This window comes from Phoca vitulina, unplaced genomic scaffold (assembly GCF_004348235.1).
Source record: "Phoca vitulina isolate PV1807 unplaced genomic scaffold, GSC_HSeal_1.0 scaffold40, whole genome shotgun sequence".
NCBI classification, from domain to species: Eukaryota; Metazoa; Chordata; class Mammalia; order Carnivora; family Phocidae; genus Phoca; species Phoca vitulina.
Genome location: NW_022589743.1, coordinates 24,036,929 through 24,058,573, shown reverse-complemented (window position 1 = coordinate 24,058,573; position 21,645 = coordinate 24,036,929). Strand labels below are relative to the sequence as shown.

The 21,645-nt window shown below is 54.5% G+C and overlaps 1 protein-coding gene across 6 annotated transcripts in view; it reads left to right on the top strand.

The window, feature by feature from the left end:
- The window catches only part of SLC43A2 (solute carrier family 43 member 2), a 41,957-nt gene extending 23,970 nt beyond the window's left edge, over positions 1 to 17,987 (top strand). For 4 of the 6 annotated variants that reach the window (XM_032428645.1, XM_032428647.1, XM_032428644.1 and 1 more), the window contains 10 exons: positions 3,589 to 3,681; positions 5,117 to 5,250; positions 5,335 to 5,537; positions 6,012 to 6,158; positions 8,104 to 8,115; positions 8,695 to 8,833; positions 10,195 to 10,327; positions 12,387 to 12,460; positions 13,845 to 13,968; positions 14,512 to 14,673. In XM_032428645.1, coding sequence (XP_032284536.1) covers positions 3,589 to 3,681; positions 5,117 to 5,250; positions 5,335 to 5,537; positions 6,012 to 6,158; positions 8,104 to 8,115; positions 8,695 to 8,833; positions 10,195 to 10,327; positions 12,387 to 12,460; positions 13,845 to 13,968; positions 14,512 to 14,673 — 1,221 coding nt within the window. Of the gene's footprint in view, positions 1 to 3,588; positions 3,682 to 5,116; positions 5,251 to 5,334; positions 5,538 to 6,011; positions 6,159 to 8,103; positions 8,116 to 8,694; positions 8,834 to 10,194; positions 10,328 to 12,386; positions 12,461 to 13,844; positions 13,969 to 14,511 lie in introns of all 6 variants that reach the window. The other 2 variants (XM_032428641.1, XM_032428643.1) reach the window with 2 other exon arrangements.
- The last annotated feature ends 3,658 nt before the right edge of the window (positions 17,988 to 21,645 follow it).

Here is a 21,645-nt window from a genome sequence, read left to right as displayed (position 1 = left end):
TTTCTTGGTGTTGCTAAGAGTGTTGTGGGCAGGGAGAGGCCGAGCAGCAAGGAGGGCAGCTGAAAGGCTCCTGTCCTTGTCTAGGTGTGAAGGCAAGGGCCTCATCCATGGGCAGATGGGAAGTCAGTGTCTTTTCCCAGCTTCCTGCTCTTCCCTGTCCTGGATCTAGTTCTGAGGAGAAGACTCCAGAAGATCAAGCCAGGGTTGTATGCTAGCCCCAAGTCCATTGTTCTGTTGGCCCCTGTCCTAGGTTAGGGTTAAGGCAAACTTGAGCTTAAGAAGGTAGAAGGAAAAGGGCTAGCTAGAACACTGTCTGCTTTTTTAGAGTATTCCCAGCCCTGTTGGAAAGTTGGAGACACTCTTTGTGCCCAGAGGTGACTGCAGCAACAAGAATGTTTTTCTGGCTTGACTTTGCACCAAGTAGCCTTTCCTATACCAGGCGCTTGGCCTCTAGCTGCTCTTCTGGTTGGGTTCTAAGCCCACTTGATCCCTTTCTTCCTTCATTTTTCCTGGCTGGAGTGGCATCCCCGATTGGAATGGTTCCCTCCTTCCATATAAGCAGAACAAATCTTTGGATTCTTCCTGGGGCAGATATGACCCCAGAAATGACTCCCCTACAAGGCTGCCTTGCTGGATCAGCCAGCACAGGGCAGCCCGAATATGTGAACTCAGGAACTGAGACAGTCCTCTGAACCACAGCATACCTGGGAAGCAGGTGTGCAAAGAGTAAGATTGGCACCTTTAGGGTTCAGCTAGGTGTTCCCTGGGCACACAGGAGCATGTCACATTTCCTCTGTTTCCCACTGGGGGGAATTTCTCTATGCTCTTTCTCCACCTTAAACCTTGTCTGAGAAGCCTGAGTGGACAGAGGGTCCACTCTATGTGAGGGCTGGAAGAAGAGTTCTTTGTGTGCTAGGAATTTTGGGGGAAGCCTGGATGACCACCCTGGCCCCATGTCATAAAATGGTTTATTGGCTATATACTATAGATTTTTCTTTTAAAGATTTTATTTATTTTGACAGAGAGCACAAGCAGGGGGAGTGGCAGGCAGAGGGAGAGGGAGAAGCAGGCGCCCCGCTCAGCAGGGAGCCCGTTGCGGGACTCGATCCTAGGACCCTGGGATCATGACCTGAGCCGAAGGCAGACGCTTAACTGTCTGAGCCACCCAGGCACCCCTATATACTAGAGATTTATTCATGTTCCTCTTTAATCCCAGGATGCCAAAACATCGTAAGTATCTTACTCGTATTTTTTAACAGTGATATCGAGACAAATTGACATACCATACAATTCATCTAAAGTATACAGTTCAGGGGCGCCTGGGTGGCTCAGTCGTTAGGCATCTGCCTTCGGCTCAGGTCGTGATTTCAGGGTCCTGGGATTGAGCCCCACGTCAGGCTCCCTGCTCAGCAGAGAGCCTGCTTCTCCCTCTGCTGCTCCGCCTGCTTGTGCTTTCTCTGTGTCTGTCTCTGTCAAATAAATAAATAAATCTTAAAAAAAAAAAAAGTATACAGTTCAGTGGTTTTTAGTATATTCAGAGTTGTGCAGCCATCACCATAATCAATTACATCACCCAAATAGAAACTCTGTACCCATTAGCATTTCCTCCCTATTTACTCCCAGCTTCCTCTACCCAAGCCCTGGGCAACCACTAATCTATTCTCTGTTTCTATGGATTTGCCCATTCTAGACATTTCATATAAATGGAATCACACTATAATGTAGTCTTTTGCGACTTGTGTCTTTCACCTATCATAATGTTTTCAAGGTTCATCCATGTTGCAGTATGTATCAGTACTTCTTTTTGTGGCTGAATACTATTCCATTGTATAGATAGACCACATTTTGTCTACCCATTCATTCATCGGTGGGCATTGGGGTTGTTTGCACTTTTTTGATATTGTGAAGAATGCTGCCATAAACATTCACGTACAAGTTTTTGTGAGTCCATATGTTTTCATTTCTCTTGGGTATAAACCTAGGAGTGAAATTTCTAAGTCATATGGTAACTCTGTGTTTAACTGTTTGAGGAACGGCCAGACTGTTATCCAAAGTGGCCATGTACCATCTTAAAATCCCACCAGTGGTGGATGAGGGTTCTGATTCCTGTGCAGTCTTATCAGTGTTTGTTAGTATCTGATTTTTTTATGATAGCCACCCTAGGGGGTATAAAGGGATATCTCATTGTGGTTTCAATTTGCATTTCCCTGTGATTAATGATGTTGAGTCTATTTTGGCCATTTGTATATCTTCTTCGGAGAAATGTCTGTTCAGATCTTTTGCCCATTTAAAAAAATAGGTTATCTTTTTATTATTGAGTTGCAGGAGTTCTTTATATATAGACATAGTATATAGACACATGACCCATATCAGATGTAGGATTTGCAAAAATTTTCTCTTTTGTGTGTTGTCTTTTCACTTTCTTGCTGGTGTCCTTTGAAGCACAAAAGCGCTTCATTTTGGTGACGTCCCTTCCTTATTTTTAACTGTGGGCAAAACAGGCAGAAATGACGAGGGGCAGGAATAGCCAAGTTCAAACTGTCTCCATTCCGCAACAACGGATGGGCTTGCAGGCAGCAGTGCTCCATGATTAAGAAAACCCCAGGATGATTCCAGGCAACGGGGAGAGCATAGATGAGGTCCGTGTGAACAGCAGGTTGGCGCTGCGCTGCACATAGTGATCCTCAATGCCCAGGACGCTGTGGGCATGGGATGGGAGAGCCTCCCAGCATGGCAGCGCAGCCTCTCCGGGGGCTAGTGAGAGAGCCACAAACTGGCGGTTGGGGAGGATGTACTTTGCCCTGCATCTGTTTGAATCCGTGATACGTTGTCGAATTTACCATGCCTGGATTTGTGTGGAGTCATGGGAGGGGGCGGGGGGGGATTAGCTTTGAAGTTGTGTCAGATAGGCCCTCAGTGAGCTGTTGTGAGGTGTGAGGAGGACCTTGCTGGGAAGAGAGACTGAGTCTTTCTTGCCATCGGTCTTCTCAGGTGCCCATCACCTGGAGAGGGAGAGCTCTCCTTGCACTTAGAAATTCAGTAGCAGGAATCCCAGGCTAGCTCCCCTGTCAGCCCTGAGGGAACTGTAGAATTCTGATTGGCACCTTCCAGAAGCCTGCTGTCTTAGAACCGAAAGCAGCTTTTGCTGACATCTGGTCCTTCTGGGACGCTGATATTTTTATTTATACAGTGACACTCTCATCCCCAAATAGATTCTTATTTTTAACAGGCTTGCTCCCTTTGAGGGATGCCTGAGGCTCCCAACTTCGCTCGCTGGCATCTCAATGTAAACCCTGCAAAGACAGGAAGGTCCATGGCTTGTGCCCGAGCAACACTCACCAGCCAGGAAGTCCAACAGCTCTGTCTTTACATCCGGAGTCCGAGTTCTGCATTAATCTAGCCTTCCTTATCAAGCTCAGTCGCAAGGGAAAAACTTCCAATGAGCTGTAATTACCGCCCCTCATTGACCCAGGGAGGAGAGCAGATAAGAAATGGTGCCTGAGGATACCCTGATTCCCTCCCCCACTCCCCCCCCACCAGTCTGCTGCCCATTCTCTCAGCGGGTCCCCCTTGCTTCTTGTCTTTCAGCTACCCAACATGTTTGGCGACCTTCGGTCCACGTTTATTGCCTTGATGATTGGATCCTATGCCTCCTCAGCAGTCACCTTCCCGGGAATCAAGGTGAGGGTGTGGCCACCTCACTCTCTTGTCCTAGTGTCTGAGCAGAGGCCCCTCCCAAGGCTCCTTCAACCTTCTCTGAAGAGGGAAGTAACTGTGGGAGCTAGGGTTGGCTCCTCCCCACCACCCACACCTGGGAGGATGCACCTGGGCACCACAGGAGTAAGAAAAGAAAACCACTGGGCTGTGGGGGAGGGAAAATTCAAGCATATCGTACAGGGTGTTACCGCAGGCCGCCTTTACATTTCTGCTGTTTCTGCACTGGGGTAGAGAAAAGGGATGGCTGAGTTAGTTTGTCACTGGTCACCCCACCCCCCAGTCTGTTGTTGCTGGGCTGTTACTGTCCATTGGCCAGAACACGGCTCTTGGCTAAGTTGGTTCAGCTGTTTCCCTCGCAGGCAGGATTCGGAGCCTGTGGAAGTCACGCAGGGTCAGGAGGAAGCAAACACCTCACAGTCCACCGGTTCCTAGTCCCCACTCCAAGTACTGTTGTTCCTGCCATGCTTCAGAAGCAGCTTCTCCCACCTCTGGCCTCAACACAAGTCGAATCCCATTTCCTGCGGTACCTAGCAGGGAGGCCATAGATGAGAAGGAGTCCTAGATGTGGGCTGGCCACCAGGGAATCGAGGCGCTGGACGGTGTGGGGCCAGCCATCCTGTGGACTTCTACGGGTTCTCACGCTTCTGGAGTGTGGAAAAGCCCACAAGTTCCTCCTCTACCTCTTCTTGCTGTCTCACTGCTGGTCCCCTTCCCTCCCCCACCCCAGGGGTGGGGGCTGGGCAGCTGTCTGCCAGGATACTGGGGACTCCTGCGTTGGAAATAAATGGTGGCAGTGACAACAGCTAACAGCTAACATGCTCGTGTTCAGGAGGCTTCCCACCTGCCAGGCCCTGTACTGAGCACTCTGAGGATCCCAATGCTTAGCCCTCACCAAAGCCCCATGAGGGTGCATGCCAGTACTACGCTCGTTTCACAGAGGAGCAAAGGGAGACATCCGTCGGTTCATTCCTTGAGTATTTTTTGACACCTACCATGTGCACTCTTCAAGGCGCATCAGCAGACAAGGCTAGCGGGTTCCTGTTCTCAGGGGGCTAGACTAGTAAGGGACAAGGAAAGTAATCAAGAAGTCCGTAATCTCAGCCAGGGCTGTTCCCTGGGAACTAGTGATGTGACAGTGCCGGGGGGCAGTCAGGGAAGGCGTCTCCAAGGAGGTGACATTTGGCCCAGGTTGGAGGCACAGGGGGTTAATGACGTGCCAAGGAAGCTGGGATGATTGGGATGCAGGGTATCTGATGAGCAGACAGCCGGGCAGGGCTGAGCCTCCTCCCACAGCTCCTCGCAGGGAGAGCAGAGCTGCCAGATGCCCCTGCCCACCGGCCTTGGCTGCCCTCTGCTAACCTGCCCCTTGGCCCTGCGCCGACCCTGCTGTGCCTCTCAGGTCATCTACGACTTTGGTGTCTCCTTCATCATCATCCTCGTGGTCTGGGCCAGCTGCTCTGGATTGGTTTTCCTCAACTGCTTCTTTAACTGGCCCCTGGAGCCTTTCCCGGGGCCGGAGGACATGGACTACTCGTAAGTGGACGCGGCGTCTGCCCCTACCCCCACCCTGGCCAGGGTCCCGGGCAGCACCAATGGACACTCTCCTGTGGCCTCCAGGGTGAAGATCAAGTTCAGCTGGCTGGGCTTTGACCACAAGATCACAGGGAAGCAGTTCTACAAGCAGGTGACCACGGTGGGGCGCCGCCTCAGCGTGGGCAGCTCCATGAGGAGCACCAAGGAGCAGGCGGCCCTGCAGGAGGGCCATAAGCTGTGCCTGTCCACCATTGACCTGGAGGTGAAGTGCAAGCCAGACGCTGCAGGTACCCACCTCACGGCCCTCACCTTCGAGGCCTGCCTAGGATGTTGGCAGGGGGGTCTGCGCCCCTACCCACACGTCAGCGACGGGGAGGAGGCAGCCAATCCAACCTGGAAGCCCCAGCCCCCTTCACTGGGGCCAGCAGCAACCGAGGGCTTTGTGGGTGCCGTCCCACGCAATTGCCACTTCATCCCCAGAGGGCAGGCGGCACCCCGCACCCTGGTTTACAGATGAGCACACTAAGGCCCCGAATGGGTAAGGAACTCATCCAACTCACCACACACACCTGGGTGACCCAAGTCCAGCACCCACACATTTAACCTCACCCAGGCCCATCCCTGCATCCAGCACAGGGTGATTTGGGCAGCAAACCAGGCCTCCTCTTATGGTCCACCCAGCCCCTGGATGGTGGGTGGGCTGTGGGCCACGGGGGTGCAGGCCTCGGTTCTCCTGAGCGCCCTCGCTCTCCTCCCCGCAGCGGCCCCCTCCTTCATGCACAGCGTGTTCAGCCCCATCCTGCTGCTCAGCCTCCTCACCATGTGCATCACGCAGCTGCGGCTCATCTTCTACATGGGCGCCATGAACAACATCCTCAAGTTCCTGGTCAACGGCGACCAGGACGTAGGTAGGTGGCCCCTGGACCTCAGTGCACATACCCACAAGAGGGCACCCCGCGAGCGGTGGTCACTCCTGCCTGCCTGAGGTGAAGCCCCCTGCCTGGAAGGTGTTAGGCCAGGTTGGACCGGAAATAGCAGGCCCCAACTGTTCTCTCCTGTGGCCATTAGAATGTCCCAGTTTGGGCAGGGAGTGGGGAGGGAGACTGAAATAAGGACATGTGTTCAGGGTGTGGGGCGTGGGACCGTTGACTTGCATGTTTGTAAATGAAAACACCGTGCAGAACGGAGTACTCCACCTGAGAGCTTGTTGAAAGACGGGCCCACCCAAAGGCAAGCATCTCCCCGCCCCTGGAAACCGCAGGCTTGGTTCTCGGGGAGGCTGTGTGCTGAGTATCCGCTGGAAACTTTGGGGCAGTCTGCGGCTCTGGGATCTGCACCCTGAACTGGGAGGGCGAGGCAGAGGCTTCCTTGTGTGTGTGATCCAGTTGAGGCTTGTTAAATTTGGTAAACAGAACTGATAACGCACATGCCACTTTTCTAAAACAGCACACAAGGTCTTCAGCTGATTAGAGGTTTTGATTCTACAAAGAAAATCAGTACTTCCTCAGGGCCTGAGCTGAGTCAGCTTTAGTCATCCCTAAGCGGGACAAACACAGTCGGTAAATCCTTTTTATTGGCAGCCCCGTTGGGGTGCAACTGTTTGTTGGTTTAATTGTTTTTCCCTAGGGGAAGTTACACTGGGCATCGCAAGGAGTCAAATACAGTTTTTAAAGGGGATGAGAAATCGAGCTTGAACAAAAGGGAAAGATGACAAAGGGCCCCAGACAGCACTGGTCCACTGTGAAAGTGGGCGTCCCGTGGCAAAGCAAAGTGGAGAAGCACGGGCTGTTACGTGCCTTTGCAAAATTTCGTGATGACGCCTGACACGGTGAAGGCCCCAAGCAGCCCTAGAGGAAAAACTCACCTCTTTAGCTTTGTGTTGTCCAGTGATGTTGCCCCAGATTTCTACCACAGAACATTTCTATTGTGTAACACTCCTTAAACGTTGTGGACCGCACTTTGGGGAAAGCTGATCTATCATGTCTAAACACCCTCTATTACAAGCTCAGGCCTGGTGACGAGAAGCCCCTGGAGTGTCCAGGGAAGGGGCCCGCACCGGCTCTTGGAAGGCAGATCTCCCTGTCACTGAGTCGTGGGCCTTTACTCCAGTTCTCTAAGAAACCTCTTGCTGCCGGAGAGGAATTTTTCTCAACTGTTTCCCACATTCAGAAAGTCAATTAAAAAAAAAGTCAGTTTCGAGAAGTAGAGAAAGTTGGGCCAGGAAATTCAGTCTGCAGCTGACGGGGCATTGGTTTTTCCCTGTTCTGCTCTTGTGAGCCATGGCCCCCGACACCCCCCAGCCAGCGGCTCCCAGGGGGGCTGCTGCAGGACCAGGGAGCTGGTGCAATGGAAGAGACACCAGCTCTGGCTGTCTGAGGGAGACCCGTGGTGTTGGATGTTGGGCTGGGGTCAGGGCGGATGCTGTGCCCCTCCCTCCCTCCCAGAGAGAGCCGTTGGAGGTAACTGAAAGAGCAGTGTTCCTGAGGGGCCCGGTTTGCCCAGTCTTCGGCACCCACGCCACTTCCCTGTCCTGGTGCTCGGTAGGCACCGCAGGCCTGATTCGCCAGCCCGCCTGTGACGAGGCCCCGGCTGCATGTGACTGAGGCCTCAGCACACAGGAAACCATCCGCAGAGGCCCGTGCTGGGCCTTAGCGCCTCTGTTCCCAGAAGCCTGGCTCAAGCTCGGCTTCCCCCCGGCGCTCGGAGAGTCAGATCTTGGTGGGAAATGGCATGGGTGCTGGGCCCAGAGCTAGCCTGCTTCCACCGCCCCCCCTTTTCCCTGTAACAACCTCTGAGATTTCTGCTGCTAACCTCTCTCCTTTCTGCTTTCTTACTTTTGCTTTCTTCATGCAGTGATGGCCACTGGTAAGCAAGGGGACGTCAGAGAACACTGCAATATCCCCTCCAGTCTCTGTTTTACCAAGAAACATCCCTCTTGGCAAGAACTGTGGGTGGGGAAAGGGGCAGTCAACTCAGCTTCTGTTTGCCTGAAAAAGTCCCCGTCATAATTTTACTGCTCTTTGAAGATTGGAGCCGTTACATCAGAGCCCCTCTGAGTGGTGCCTTCCTGGTATACTGCTAGAGGCTGGAAACTAACAGCTAGTCCCACATGAAGCCTCAGTCCCAGGCATCGGTAATTTTGTGGTTCCCAAGTCATAGACACTTCCTGGAGCTTCTCTGGGAGGTCATTGTGACATACTGGATTTCGTTAGCCGTTTCTTGGAAATAAGCAGAAGATGTGGAAAGGAGGATGGGGTGCCTTCCCGTTGCTCCGGCTTTGATTTCAGAGTTTAAAGTCTCTAAGCACCCCTCAGGGCCCCCAGGGATCCAGGGGGTGGTCTGTGGAAGACCCCAGAAGGGTCTGTAAAGTCTCAGACTCCACCCGGCACCTGCCCCAGGCTTCTGCTAGGGCCTCCCCGTGACACAGCCCGTTTTCCTCCCCAGTCGGCCTCTACACGTCCATCTTCGGTGTGCTCCAGCTTCTCTGCCTACTGACAGCCCCTGTCATTGGCTACATCATGGACTGGAGGCTGAAGGAGTGTGAAGATGCCTCCGAGGAGCCTGAGGAGAAAGATGCCAACCAGTGCGTAGACAGGGCCTGTGCCCTGGCTCCTGGCCCCCAGAGTCCGACAGGGGCGGGGACAGGGTGGGCAGCTTGGGTTTTGAAGTCCGCAGGAGGCGAGAGCGGGTTGTGCCCAGAGCTACTCGTAAGGGCTTTAAGACATGCTCTCTCTCGGGGCTCAGCACACATTTAAGTGTATCGCTTCCTTATGACGATTCTTGGGTACTCGAAAGTTAGGGTATCACTGGGCTGGATGAAAGAAGGGGAGAAGGCGGAGGAAGGTGTGTGTGCGGACACTGGGTGTCCAGCCATTCTGCTGTTGGGACTGCACTCAGACGACCAGCACAGTGGGTGAGCGATGTTGACGCGGTCCTGCTTGCCTGCAAGGCTCACTCCCCTCGGTGGGAGCAGTAAGTTGCCACACCCGCAGTATGCATTGCTAGATCTGTTCATGATTGTCAGGATTCAACAAGGTGCTGGACCCCGCTTTTGTAAGGGTTGGGCTCCAAGATCAGAGGATGAGTTAAATGCCGTCTTCCATGACTCTGCCCTAATGTAATAAGCAACGTTTATTGCTGTAGGCCCTGTGCCAAACACTTAACACAGAGCATCTCAGTTAAGCCTCACAGCACCTCGATGAGGTGCATACTAGGGTTATACCCATTTTACGACTGCGGGAACTGAAGTTAGGACTTTGAGTAGCTTGCCTGAGGTCACATAGTGAGGAAGCGGTGGGCCTGGAACTCCCCGTATGTCTCCAGCACTTGGCACTCATGCTTGGATGTTGTACAGTCGTCCATGGGGTATCTGTGTGGGCACTGGGCCTGGAATCGGTAATGGTGAATTCACAAGGAAATAATTACAGAGAATGCTCTGTTATCTAGGTCAGGTCCTAGAGCCAAGAGATTGTGCCCATTCCGGTTCCATCTGCTGCATATTTGTTTCTCCTTCACCCCCTCCTGCCCCCAAAGGGGAAATCCACTCCCTCCCTTATTTGACTTATTATCTGACTTATCATTAGCTCCCTGCAGGATTTGGGTGAAGTCGGAGCCAGTTCATTTGGGTGAAATCCTGACTTGGGCACACTCCGCTCTCTGCCTCCCGATCGTTTGTGCTCAGTCTTCACTGAGGCAGTGCTGTGTGTTGATAGCTGTCTTCTCATATCCGACCTCTCCACTGAGGTTCACACTCAGTGCCCAGTCAGGAGTGTGCAGTGGGAGTGTCCCTAGTGCTGGTCTAGCCCTGACAGTCCCTCGGACATGCTTGCATTAGTCTCTGAGTCTTGCATTGTCCACAAGCTGTTTCTCCTGAGGCCTGACTCCCTGGGAGAACCCATCCTCCTCAGGGAGCCCCCAACTCCAGTGTGTGCTCTGTCTCCACAGAGGCGAGGAGAAGAAGAAGAAGCGAGACCGGCAGATCCAGAAAGTCACCAATGCCATGCGGGCCTTCGCCTTCACGAACCTGCTGCTCGTGGGCTTTGGGGTGACCTGCCTCATTCCCAACCTGCCTCTACAGGTGGGTGTGGGGTGAAGGAGAGGCCAGGTGGGCTATGGGACAATGAGACTTAAAGGTACCTGATGTGTCATGGAAGCCATCCACAAAGACAGGGGTGACTTTTCATTCATTTAATCCAACCAAGCAAGCAACCAGCCCACTGCTACTTACCGAAGGGTTCTTACCTGCCAGGCTCTGTGCTTGATGCTGGGGGTGAGCTCTAAATGAAACTGGGATTACCTTTCACAGAAGACTCTTCTCTGTGAAGGGGTATCATTCTTTGTGGCCTTTTGGGCATCTTGCATGCCACGAACACCACCATCATACCATTTCCTGGAGCTGTATGGGGGAGTTGTATGGCTACTTGCTTTGCATTTGTCCAAAGAGGTCTGGGCAATCTATGGCCTCGGTGGGACCATCTGCTTCTCCGTACAAGAGTGCCTACAGGGTATCTGTGTTGTAGAGGGTGGGAAAGATGGTGATGATCACTGGGCATCAGGGTTCAAAAGCTTAATTCCTTTACACAAGATTTCTGATGCTTTTGAAACCTGACTTTTGGCTGAGATTGGGAGCAAAGTAGATTTTGTCATCTGCCCAGCTCTACCTTTAGGTCCATTAAAGTGTTCTGGTGCCAATCCCCAAGGTAATGGATACTCAAAACTCATCATTTCTTACTTATTTTACTATGTTTTAGTATTATCTGTGCTCTGGAGATTTTTACTTCTCATATGGTATTGGTGGGCCTACTGCATGATGGCGCATCACTGCGAATCTCTGTCCTCCTCATGAACTTTGAAGGGTCATGAATGATGGCGTTGCTTCCGCATGAATTAGACCAAGTCCAGATACTATCTTGGGCCAGGTCCAGAAGGAAAGTGAGAGTCTCTTCTTTTTTACAAGTGGCCACACGTTGAAGTACATTGAGCACCCAGGTGTGCACCACCCGTGGGTACTACCCCGTGTATGTGCTGACGCTGTCTATGCAGACCAGAGTAAACCGTCGGAGGCTTGTACTAGTTCCCGGTGAGAGTGTCCTTGCATCCGTGGTGCCCCCCAGCTTCCTGGTGGCTGCCCTCTCTACAAGACTGGCAGATCCTTGTCTTGACCACCTTGTCCGATCGAAGGGCAGTGCTCAGTAGGGATAGTCATCTGCTTTCTGTTTTACTTAGTTCTCGTTGAAAGAGAAGTTCTGCAGAGGCAATAAGACGAAGGAAGTGGGAAGGGGGAGCCCGCACTGGTATGCGCATGCACAGAGGGGCACAGCCCTCTTTCAGCACTGCAGAGAGCAGCCCCTGCCCCCTCCGCCGCCCACATTCCTGGGAACAGGTCCTGGCTGCTGAACAGGACGGCAGGGCTGTGTGCAAAGGGCAAACAAAGGGTCCTAGTGGCAAGATGGTCAGCTCTCGTGCTTCTCGGGAATCATTTACAAGTGCTTCTTAGAGCTTGCTCAGCCTACCAGCGGTGGCCTTTTTGAGAAGCTGAGCTTAACTTGGGAGGGGAGAAGGAAAACTAGCTGCCTATAGGGCCTGGATGACCAGGCACAGAGACCTCTGGGCACAAGTCTCAGATCAGCAAAGGTAGGAGATCAAGTCATGATTAATGACCTATTTAGTGCTGTGTCGATACACACAGAACGACCAATCCTTGGTGGAGGCAGGAGGAGCCTTTACTCGATGTTTGCCAATTTCCACGGTGCAAACGCTTCCATCGTGGCTGATTTCAAGCAGCGTGAAAGCCCCGATTGTGGAGTTGGACAGAGATTGGCGGTGACGCGCCGTCATGCAGTAGTCCCACCGATGCCACACGAGAAGTAAAAACCTCCAGAGCACAGATACTAGTAAAACATAGTGCAATAATTCAGGGATGAGTTTTGAGTATCCATTACCTTTTTTGAATATAACTTAATTGTAAGTTTACAAATTTAATTTTTAGTCATGACTGTCTTTAATAGCTGGCTCACGAAATTCCTGAAAATTCAGGAACGGGCCCTGGAGACCTGGTGCGCACCCACGCCAGGTTGCCAGCGCTCCCATTGCTCAGGACCTCTGAGGACCCTCACGCTCTGCTCTCCCTCTGTCAGATCCTGTCCTTCATCCTGCACACGGTTGTGCGAGGATTCATCCACTCTGCTGTCGGGGGTCTGTATGCAGCTGTGTAAGTGCCCGTTGCTGTGGGTGGCCTGGCGCCCGTGGTAAGGGAATGGCCTGGGGGAGGCTCGTGGTGGGACTGAGGTTCCAGAGAGGGCCAGCCGGCCATCTGGGCTCATCTTGTATCGGGGGACGGGTACCAGGACTCCTGTTGGCTGTGTCAAGGGACGGTCACGGCTGGCGAGAAGTGGGTTGGCGGGCAGACGGCTGGGTGCCCACAGGCCTTGGCATCTAACACGAAGTCAGCTCCCCAGCCAGGGGCCGTGCTCCTTTGTAGCTCGCTGTTGCCTCGGGGCTGCTGCTCAGCTGCGTCCTGGGACCGCCCCTGGCTGCCCACAGGAGGGGCAGGGGTGGGCTTGGCTGCCCCGGAGCTGAGTGTGGATGTTCCGATGACCCTCAGCAAGGGCAATGACATGGGTAACTGAGCCCACAATGTGTCAGACTGTTTTCACCCTGAGTCTGAAAGGGCCTGGTTCCGCCCATCGCCTTCTCATTTGGCCAAGGCTAAGATGAAACCTGCCTCCTTTTCCAAGAGGCCACATGTGCAGAAGGAACCACCACAGCTGCTCTTCCCCCTTGGGCTGGGGCTTGGCTCAAAAATGGAACTCATGGGGTAGCGCCCGGCTGGCTCAGTCGCTAGAGCGTGCAACTCTTGATCTCAGGGTTGAGTTTGAGCCCCACATTGGGTGCAGAGATTACTTTAAAATCTTAAAAGAAAAAAAATGGAACTCAGACACCATCTGCTGTGTCTCTGACCAAAGACTGGTTCGCTCGTTCCTCGCTGGGAGCCCCTTCCCGCCTCTGGGGCCGCAAAGCCGCGAAGCCTGACATTCGCTGAGGTTTTGTCAGAATTCTGTCCCCCTTCCAGCAGCATCCCACGGGGGTCATCCCAGGTCTGCATGTCGTCCCCCACTGCACCCAGTGCCAGGAGGAAGTTGCTGCTGCCTTGGCAGAGTCGGAGAGGCCACCGAGAGCGTGATGCCGAGTTTCCGCGATTACACAACGCTCCTCTCGACGAGGGCGTGGCCGAGCCAGGGCCCGCGTCCAGCCTGCTCCCCGGGCCCGGTTCCCAGACTCCCGCCGCCACCACTCCTTCCACTCAGCCCGGCCAGACACCCATGGACCTGGGGCACACCCGGGTTGGGTGGGGTCCTCCAGAATCTGGGGTCTCACACTGGTCTGAAAGAGCAATTCACAGTCACAGAACTGCTTAGCAGAAATGAATCCAAGGCAGGCCCCCCACTGTTCTCTCAGGCAGCTCCTGCCTCTGCTCCGGTGCCAGATGTGCAGCCTGGAGGCCCCAGCACCCCTGGGGCCAGGCCGAGGCCGAGGAGCATTTGGAAAGCCCGCGAGTGGCACCTGTGGTGACAGGTCCCCTATCGTCCCGGCAGGTACCCCTCCACCCAGTTTGGCAGCCTCACAGGACTGCAGTCACTGGTCAGTGCGCTCTTCGCCCTCCTGCAGCAGCCCCTGTTTCTGGCCATGATGGGTCCCCTCCAAGGAGACCCCCTCTGGGTAAGAAGGGTCTGGGGCTGTGGGCTATGGGCATCTGCCCCACTCTGCAGCCTCCGAGCTGGGAGGCATCCCTCAGGAGCTTCCAGAGCCCCAACGGCGGGCAAGTTGGGACTTCAGTTAGGATCGATTCAGGGTCCCCTGGTGACTGGTGGCTGGGCAGGAGGAGAAAAGTATCCTTTCTGGACCTGATTTTGGGGTGGCCCTCCCACCAGGGGTTGGGATTCCTAACCAGGCACGGTGAGCTTGCCTCAGTCCTGGTCCCATCCCTGGATGTTCACGTCAGTAGGTCAGAGGTGGGGGCCTGGGCCCTGAGGGCTTCCTAGCGGCCATGGACACTGGGAAACTCTGACGCTGGAATGTGGAACGACGGGCCCTTAGACGGCTTGAACCTTCCAGTTTCAGTTTTTCCTTTCTTCTCCTGTGACCTCGCCTTTTCCAGACATGAGTGTGGGGAAGGGTCTTGAGCCGGGCTCTGCGAAAGACCACAGCTCCTGCCCCGTCCCCTGCCTCACGTGATGGCAACTCTCATTTCGGCTTCTCCAGGTGAACGTGGGGCTGCTCGGCCTGAGCATGCTGGGGTTCTGCCTCCCCCTCTACCTCATCTGCTACCGGCGCCAGCTGGAGAGGCAGCTACAGCAGAAGAGGGAGGACGACAAGCTTTTCCTCAAGCTGAACGGCTCCTCCAACCAGGAGGCTTTTGTGTAGCGCCCACCGCCTCAGAACTGTGGCCTCCTGCCCTTGCTTCAGTGACTCACCAGTGTCCTTCTCCCCATCCCAGAGGACCTCCGTGCACCCTCAGGATCCTCTCCTTCACATTTTGGAGCCCACGCTCCCTCCCAGGGCCCTGGTCCTGCTTCGGAGCTCTGCAGTGGAAGGACGGGAGAGGGCCCGGATGTGCGATTTTCCTACTGCTGGAAGCAAGGGCTGCCATGGGCTTTGCTCTACCACCCTCGAGGGGCCCTGGGGCCTTGAGGCTCCGTGGTGCCTGCAGGGGGAGCAAGGAGGACCCCCCCAGCAGGCAGGCTCTCTCCCTTAAGTGTCTGGATTCTGCCTCTTGCCAAAGCAGTGGGGTCTGCCATCTACTGCCTGCCACCTGCCTCTCGGCTGCATGCCCACTGGCCACACCTGCCCAAGGACAAAGTCTTGCGCTGTCTGCTCCCCCTCGCCTGGCCCCTCGACCTCCTCCCTTGGCCAGTCTGAGGCTGCCTGAGGAAGGAAGGACCCGCTTCCTGTTGTTGGTGCTAACTCCTTTGTAATTCCAGCCCCCTGTGGCCTGTCCATGACCTGGCCTCCTGTTACAGGCCTGTGGAGAAGCCCCCCCTGGCTTAAAGCCTGGGGAGGGGATGGAGGACTGGATAGCCAGGCACCGCTCAGGGGCCAAGGACAAGGCTGATTAGCAGTCCCTCACCTCCTCCCTCAGGGCGAGGAGCAAGTTTCCACTGCCCCCTTCCATCCAGTCTGTGACCTGAAGGGAATTAAAACAGCACCAACAGGGCACCCGCTACACACAGCTGTTCGTATGGGGGTGGAAGTCAGGCTGTTGCCGACAGATGGAGGGCCGGGCCTGACTGCGGAGATGGATGGTGAGGGGCCTCGGGGTGCGTGACGTGTGGGATGTGTGAGAGATGTGTGTGGGGTGGAGCTGGGGTGTGGGCTCTGGGTGTCTGCCCTTATCCTCCCGGAGGCGGCCTCGCTCTGGACCTGGAGCTTGTCTGAGGCTGCGGGGTTGCAGCGCCCCCTGCCGGCAGGCTCCTCCAGGGCCCTGGAGCTGTTTACGTGAGAGAGGCCCCTGTCCTCTGCCAGGCTGGCCTGGCTGTCCAGCCACCCGCCTCCTGACTGCCCCCAGAAATGTGTCTGAGACTTCCTGGGAGTGCACAGCAGGGCGGGTTGATTTTTAGGTTTATACTTTCGGGTCTTTTAAGTTTTACCAGACTCCTTTTTATAAAGCAATAAATCCATTTTCCTCCTGGGAAGGGATGCCCCTGCTAGCATTTCAGTTAATGGCTACACGTGCCTGTTTTGAGCTTGAGAAGAAAAGGCAAGGCAAGATTTTTCTGCCACTGACCAGCCCCAGTCATACCCAGTCGCTCCCCGTCTCTCTGGGTGATTGCCATCTTGGGAGCTGCGCTGGGCCAGAAGAAGACCTTACTCCCCGAGCTCGCCCCCAGACAAACTGGGCTTGTGCAGACATTTTAGAAGTGGGGGCCACCCCTCCTCTGCTGTCTATCCCAGCCAAACAGCGAATCCTGACCCTTTCCATCCCCTACTCAGATCTCCTACTCCTGGCTCAAACGCCCTGAGGGTTCCTCCTGAGCTCAGGACAAAGGGTGACACCAAGAGAGTCTCGGGCTCCAAGAGACAGAGGCAGAATGCAGTGAGGGGAACTGGTGGAGAACAGGAAGGGAGAGACCCAGGCCCAAATTTGAGCTCTGCATGAACAGTTGAGCACCTTGAACACACCTCATTTTCCCAGGCTTCCGTCCAGTCCACTCAAACATTAAAAAGCAAAAAACGTTTGTTTAAAACAAACATTTTTAAAAAGGAGAGAGAACCTAGATCAACATTTCCCAAACCATTCCTCAGAGCACTAGTTCCTATAAGATGTTAATTATTCTCACTTAAAAACAAAAACTTTCGCAGTCAGGGGCGCCTGGCTGGCTCAGTCAGTACAGCATGTGACTCTTGATCTTGGGGTTGTGAGTTCGAGCCCCACGTTGGGCATAGAACTTACTTTAGAGAAAAGAAAGAAGATGGTCAAATCTGGGAAACGCGGGGTTAAAGTCAAGCGTGTTTTCTTACAGCAGCGGGCACTTGCTGCACCCGGCGTGTTCCCGGGGGGACCGGGGGGCCCCAAGAGCAGGGGCGGTGTGCTGCAGAGGGGGCCCGGGTTTTAGCGGCCGCAGCCGGCCTCCACGCGAGGCCCAGTGGCCACCTGCGGCAGGAACACCTCTGGCGCTTGTTAGAAATGTGACGGCCAGCTGTTACCTCTGGCCTAGTCTACATTCGGCTAAGCCCCGCCTGGCCATCCTGTGCCCCCAAACGTTGGAGACCTCATTCTGCTCTGACCTAGGGAGTTGATGGGTTACATATTTTCCTGTTACCATCCTTGCATCATGATGACAACCGAGGAGTTAGACACCATTCCTATTTTATAGCTGGAAAACTCGAGGCCCGGAGGGTACAGTCACTTGCTCAAGATTAGAGCTGGTACTCAGAGGCTTTGGAAGTCCTCAGAGAATCCAAAGCCCTCCAGACCAGGACATTCCATTCAGACCTCCAGCCCCAGGGCCCACCTGGCCCTTGGGAGCAGGGCCAGCAACAGCCCCAGGGAAGGGAAGCAAAAAGCCAGGCATGGTCTCCATTTCCTCGAGCCAAGAGCTTCCTTGGAGCAGGGGTTGAGCTCTACTTCATAGAGTCGTGTTGGCTGATGGGTGCTTGGGGGAGCAAATCTCCCCCAACCCTGAGAGGAGTGCCCTGGGAGGGGACGGGACCACGGGCTGGTCAAAGGCAGTGGGCATCAAGGGGCCACAGACCTTTGTCTCCACCTCCCCTCCCCGCATTCTTCAGGCTCCCGGTGGGAAGGAACAGGAAGTGATACCTGGAGTGAGGTCAGAGTGAGGAAGGGGGTTGGGCCACCCTAGGGAGCATTGTCAGGAGTCCCCTCCTCTCTAGTCTCCCTGGACTCTTGTCTAGGAGTCTAGTCATTCCTTTGTGGTTGGCTCTCTCCAAACCCTCCTGGGGGAAGGTTCCAACCCTCCTAAAGGCCACAGGTATGGTTGCAGGCCCCTGGGGGTCCCCTTCTGTTTTGTTCTTTCTTCTTTCCCTCTTGTATCCGGAATTGGCCTGGTCAAAAGAACGTCTGCTCCAACCTTCCTCGTCGTGGCCCTGGGCTATGTAGTCTGAGGGGACATCATACTGCCCTGGGCCCCAAGGACCCTGAAATGGGGACACACCTGGTATTGGGGGTACATAGGCAGGACTGCCCCAGGCAGCAGCATGAATACATTCAGCCCAGTGGAATTTCTGATGCACTTGCATGTCAGCCTATGTGAGTTTGAGTGACTACGTAGGGGGGTTGGGGAGGGGGGCGTGCAGACAAGCAGTTGGCACTTTGTGGTGAGGGGCTCCTGTCTGAGAACTCTGAGAAGTCCTCTCCATGAGATTGGGCTTCGGGGGGCTATTTAAGCACCAGCTCGCCTCCCTCTGAAGGAGAATACAATGGCTTCGCATGGGCTCTTGGGGTGGTGAGGAGCCTTATCTGTACCAATTACCAGGGGCCCAACTCAAGGGACATATAAATGGTGGGATTATGAGGACTTGGAGCCCGAGACCCCCAAAATGAAGGAGTTGGTTTTCATAGGCGGCAGCACCCCACCGCCAGGGTTGGGGGTAGGTCAGGGAGAATAGGTGGGCTCTGTGAGCCTGTTTCCACCCGTGCCCTAACTTCCCCAAGCCCTGGGGTGAGGATGTGGTGCCAGGAAGGAGGTGTGGCATCGTCCTCGGGGGTGGCCGTCCACGGGGCAAAGCTCTGTCTGCCCGCAGGGAGCCACTGCCTGGGCCCCTGGGTCTCTGCAGGCCGCGTGCCCACCTTTGAGTTAGTCATTCTCAGCCTCCCGGGGTGGATCTGAGAGCAACCGGGGCCCCTGGCAGCTCCCAGCCCCATCCCAGAATGAGGCTCCATCTCCCTGTGCCAAGGAGGAGCAGAGGCTAGAGGCCCCACCACAAATACTATCTCGGTGACATTAGGCATGTCCTGAGCCTCAGTTTCCTTATCTGTAAAATGGAGGTAATGCTCTCACTGTGAGGCAGGTGAACATGGACACACAGCCCTTGCACAGTGGTCTACTTGGTACTTCGTAGGTACTTAACAAGTGAGAGCGTTATGTTTCTGATTCTGGAGGCGTGCAGAGAGCCCAGGGAGCGAAGACCACCCCCTCCCGTAAGCCCATCCTTACCATCAGACATCTGCTTTAGGCACCTCGACCAGAAGAGACTTGTGGCCAGGTGGAGGAAGGGAGGTCTGCTGCTCACCCCTCTCCCTCTCAGAAACGCTCTCTATGCAAAAGCCTTAAGAAGTGGTCCCGTTGTCCGTTTTTCTTTTATGCCTCACATTTTAGTTAAGAGATTTGGCCCCAAAGCTTCTCGAGATAATTTCTAAATGTTGAGGCACCTGCCGGTTTATGCCAAGCGGGGTGACTCCGATCGCGGCATGTGGGCAGCACGTCCGTGCCACCTCCTGTGCCCCTGCTCGGCTGTGCCCCGGTGTGCGCGTGTGCACGCGTGTGTTCGGGTGTGTTCGGGGCCCGTCCGGTGTGATCGCGTTTGGAGGGGTGTGTGGGGGCTCGTCTGCGTGCCACCTCTCCAGCTGGCCAGAGAAGAGGGAGGGGGTCTTGCCTCACCGAATCCCTTCCCATGGCTGGGAAGGCCTGGGTCCCGAGTGGTGCCTAGAGGATTCATCGGTTCCCCGAGTTAACCAGGGGCAATAGCGTCACCGTAACTCAGTAACAGACCCCGACGTCCTGCTCCATGCTGTCTCTGGCACCTGGCTTACCTCCTGGCACACAGTAAGCACTCAATAAATGTATGCTGAGAATGACTAAGAACTGCTTCCTCCTCCGCTTCTGTGTCTCTTCCTAAGTCACACATCTCTCTGCCCCTTGCCTTTTGCTCAGATTCCCTGTCACTTGATCGAAACAAGCTCCCTGACCCCCACCCCTCCCCTGTGCTGCACTCGCCAGCCACCAGCTTTGCTGGTTTAGCCTTCCGCTCTGCCATTTCAAGAGGTGGGGGAGGGACAGAGTAAGGGGCCTCTTGGGTGGGAAGACCAAGGCTCCTGGTGAATTGTGGTTCTAAAGGGAGCTCACTCTCGTCCCTTTTCTTTTGTCCTAAGGTGGTGGTCATGGACATGACTGCTCCTCCTAGAGATTTCCCACCAAGCGGGCCATCCTCCTGCCGGGGCCCTGGGCAGTGGCAGCAAGAGATAGAGAGAGAGCCACTGGGTGTCCCCAGAGAATCCCCAAGGAGATCCCCACCCCAGGGAGGGAAGGGGCAGCCTGGCTGGGTGGAGGGGGCTTGACGCCCAGGGGATGGATGTAGATGGCCTGCCACATCCCTTTGTTGCTACCTTTCCTTTTCCCGTGTTTGACTGAGACAGCTCAGAGAAATATTTCTCTAATATGAGGAGAGCCACAGCATAAGGTCTCTGGTGATGCAGGGGTTGTTAGATTTTGACCTCCGTGCCAGGGACACAGGAGGACCTGGGGGGACGGCCACAGGCTCCATCTAAGGGGCAGTCATGACACCATCATGGCCATGTGGAAATGAGCCTAGTGTTGTCAGATCTTCTGAGTTTTCTCAAGAGAAGCTGAAAATCCAGGGCGCCTGGGTGGCTCAGTCAGTTTAGGCATCTGCCTTCAGCTCAGGTCATGATCTCGGGGTCCTGGGATCAAGTCCAGGGTCGGGCTCCCTGCTCAGGGGGGAGTCTGCTTCTCCCTCTCCCTCTGCCCCTCGCCCCCCAACTCGTGCACATGCTCTCTCTCTCAAATAAAATCTTTTAAAAATTTTAAGAAAAAGAAAAGCTGAAAATCCTAAATTTTATTATTATTTTTTTAAATCCCCATTTGCAGGGGCACCTGGGCGGCTCAGTTGGTTAGGTGTCTGACTCTTGATTTCAGCTCAGGTCGTGATCTCTGGGTTGTGAGATCAAGCCCCAAGTTGGGCCCCTGCACTGACCATGGAGCCTGCTTGGGATTCTCTCTCCCTCTCCCTTTGCCCCCTAAACCCAAATCCCCAGTTTCAAATGTTGGCTCAAAAATAATTTTTTTCTTTTAATTATCATGGCTGCTCAAATAGCTTTCAAGCATATGCAGGCCAAACACTGTCAGAGGTAGGGAGATAGAAGAGGAGTAAGTAAAGGGCCTCCTTGCCTCTTTTGAGTGCCCAAAGCAACTGCTTGTCTATTTCTTTTTTTCTTTTTTTTTAAGATTTTATTTATTTATTCGACAGAGAGAGAGACAGCGAGAGCAGGAACACTAGCAGGGGGAGTGGGAGAGGGAGAAGCAGGCTTCCCGCCGAACAGGGAGCCCAATGCGGGACTCGATCCCAGGACCCTGGGATCATGACCTGAGCCGAAGGCAGACACTTAACGACTGAGCCACCCAGGTACCCATGCTTGTCTATTTCTTTGACTCCAGCAGGTGACACATTTGTCTTACATCAGATTGTGGCCCTACCTGGGCCGGGACCTTTTTCTTTTTACCTTTGTCTCCCCCAGCCTGGTGCATAATGAATGCTGTGGAGTGCGCAAGTGGGTTAAACACTCTAGTCTGGCTTCTAGAGTGGCCGGAGTCTCTATTTAGGAACAGGGAATTGTCAGGCAAAGTGCAGGGCAGAAGCAGCAACCCGTCCTTACTGGCCGAGTGCCTGCCCATGGCCTGGACCAGCCGACACCCTCCTCTGCCCCATGGGCCCAGCCCAGCAGCCAGGGTCACACGTTTATCTTTTTTTTTTTCCTGTCTGGTGTCTGTCTCTCCACCAGAATGAATGCTCCCTGAAAGCTGGCGCATGCCCTGCTTTGATCACTGTGATACCTCTAGTACTTAGAATGGTGCCTGGCATGGAACAGCTGCTCAATCAATATTTGGAAGATGAAACTTGAAAAGGGAGAGAGAGAGAGAC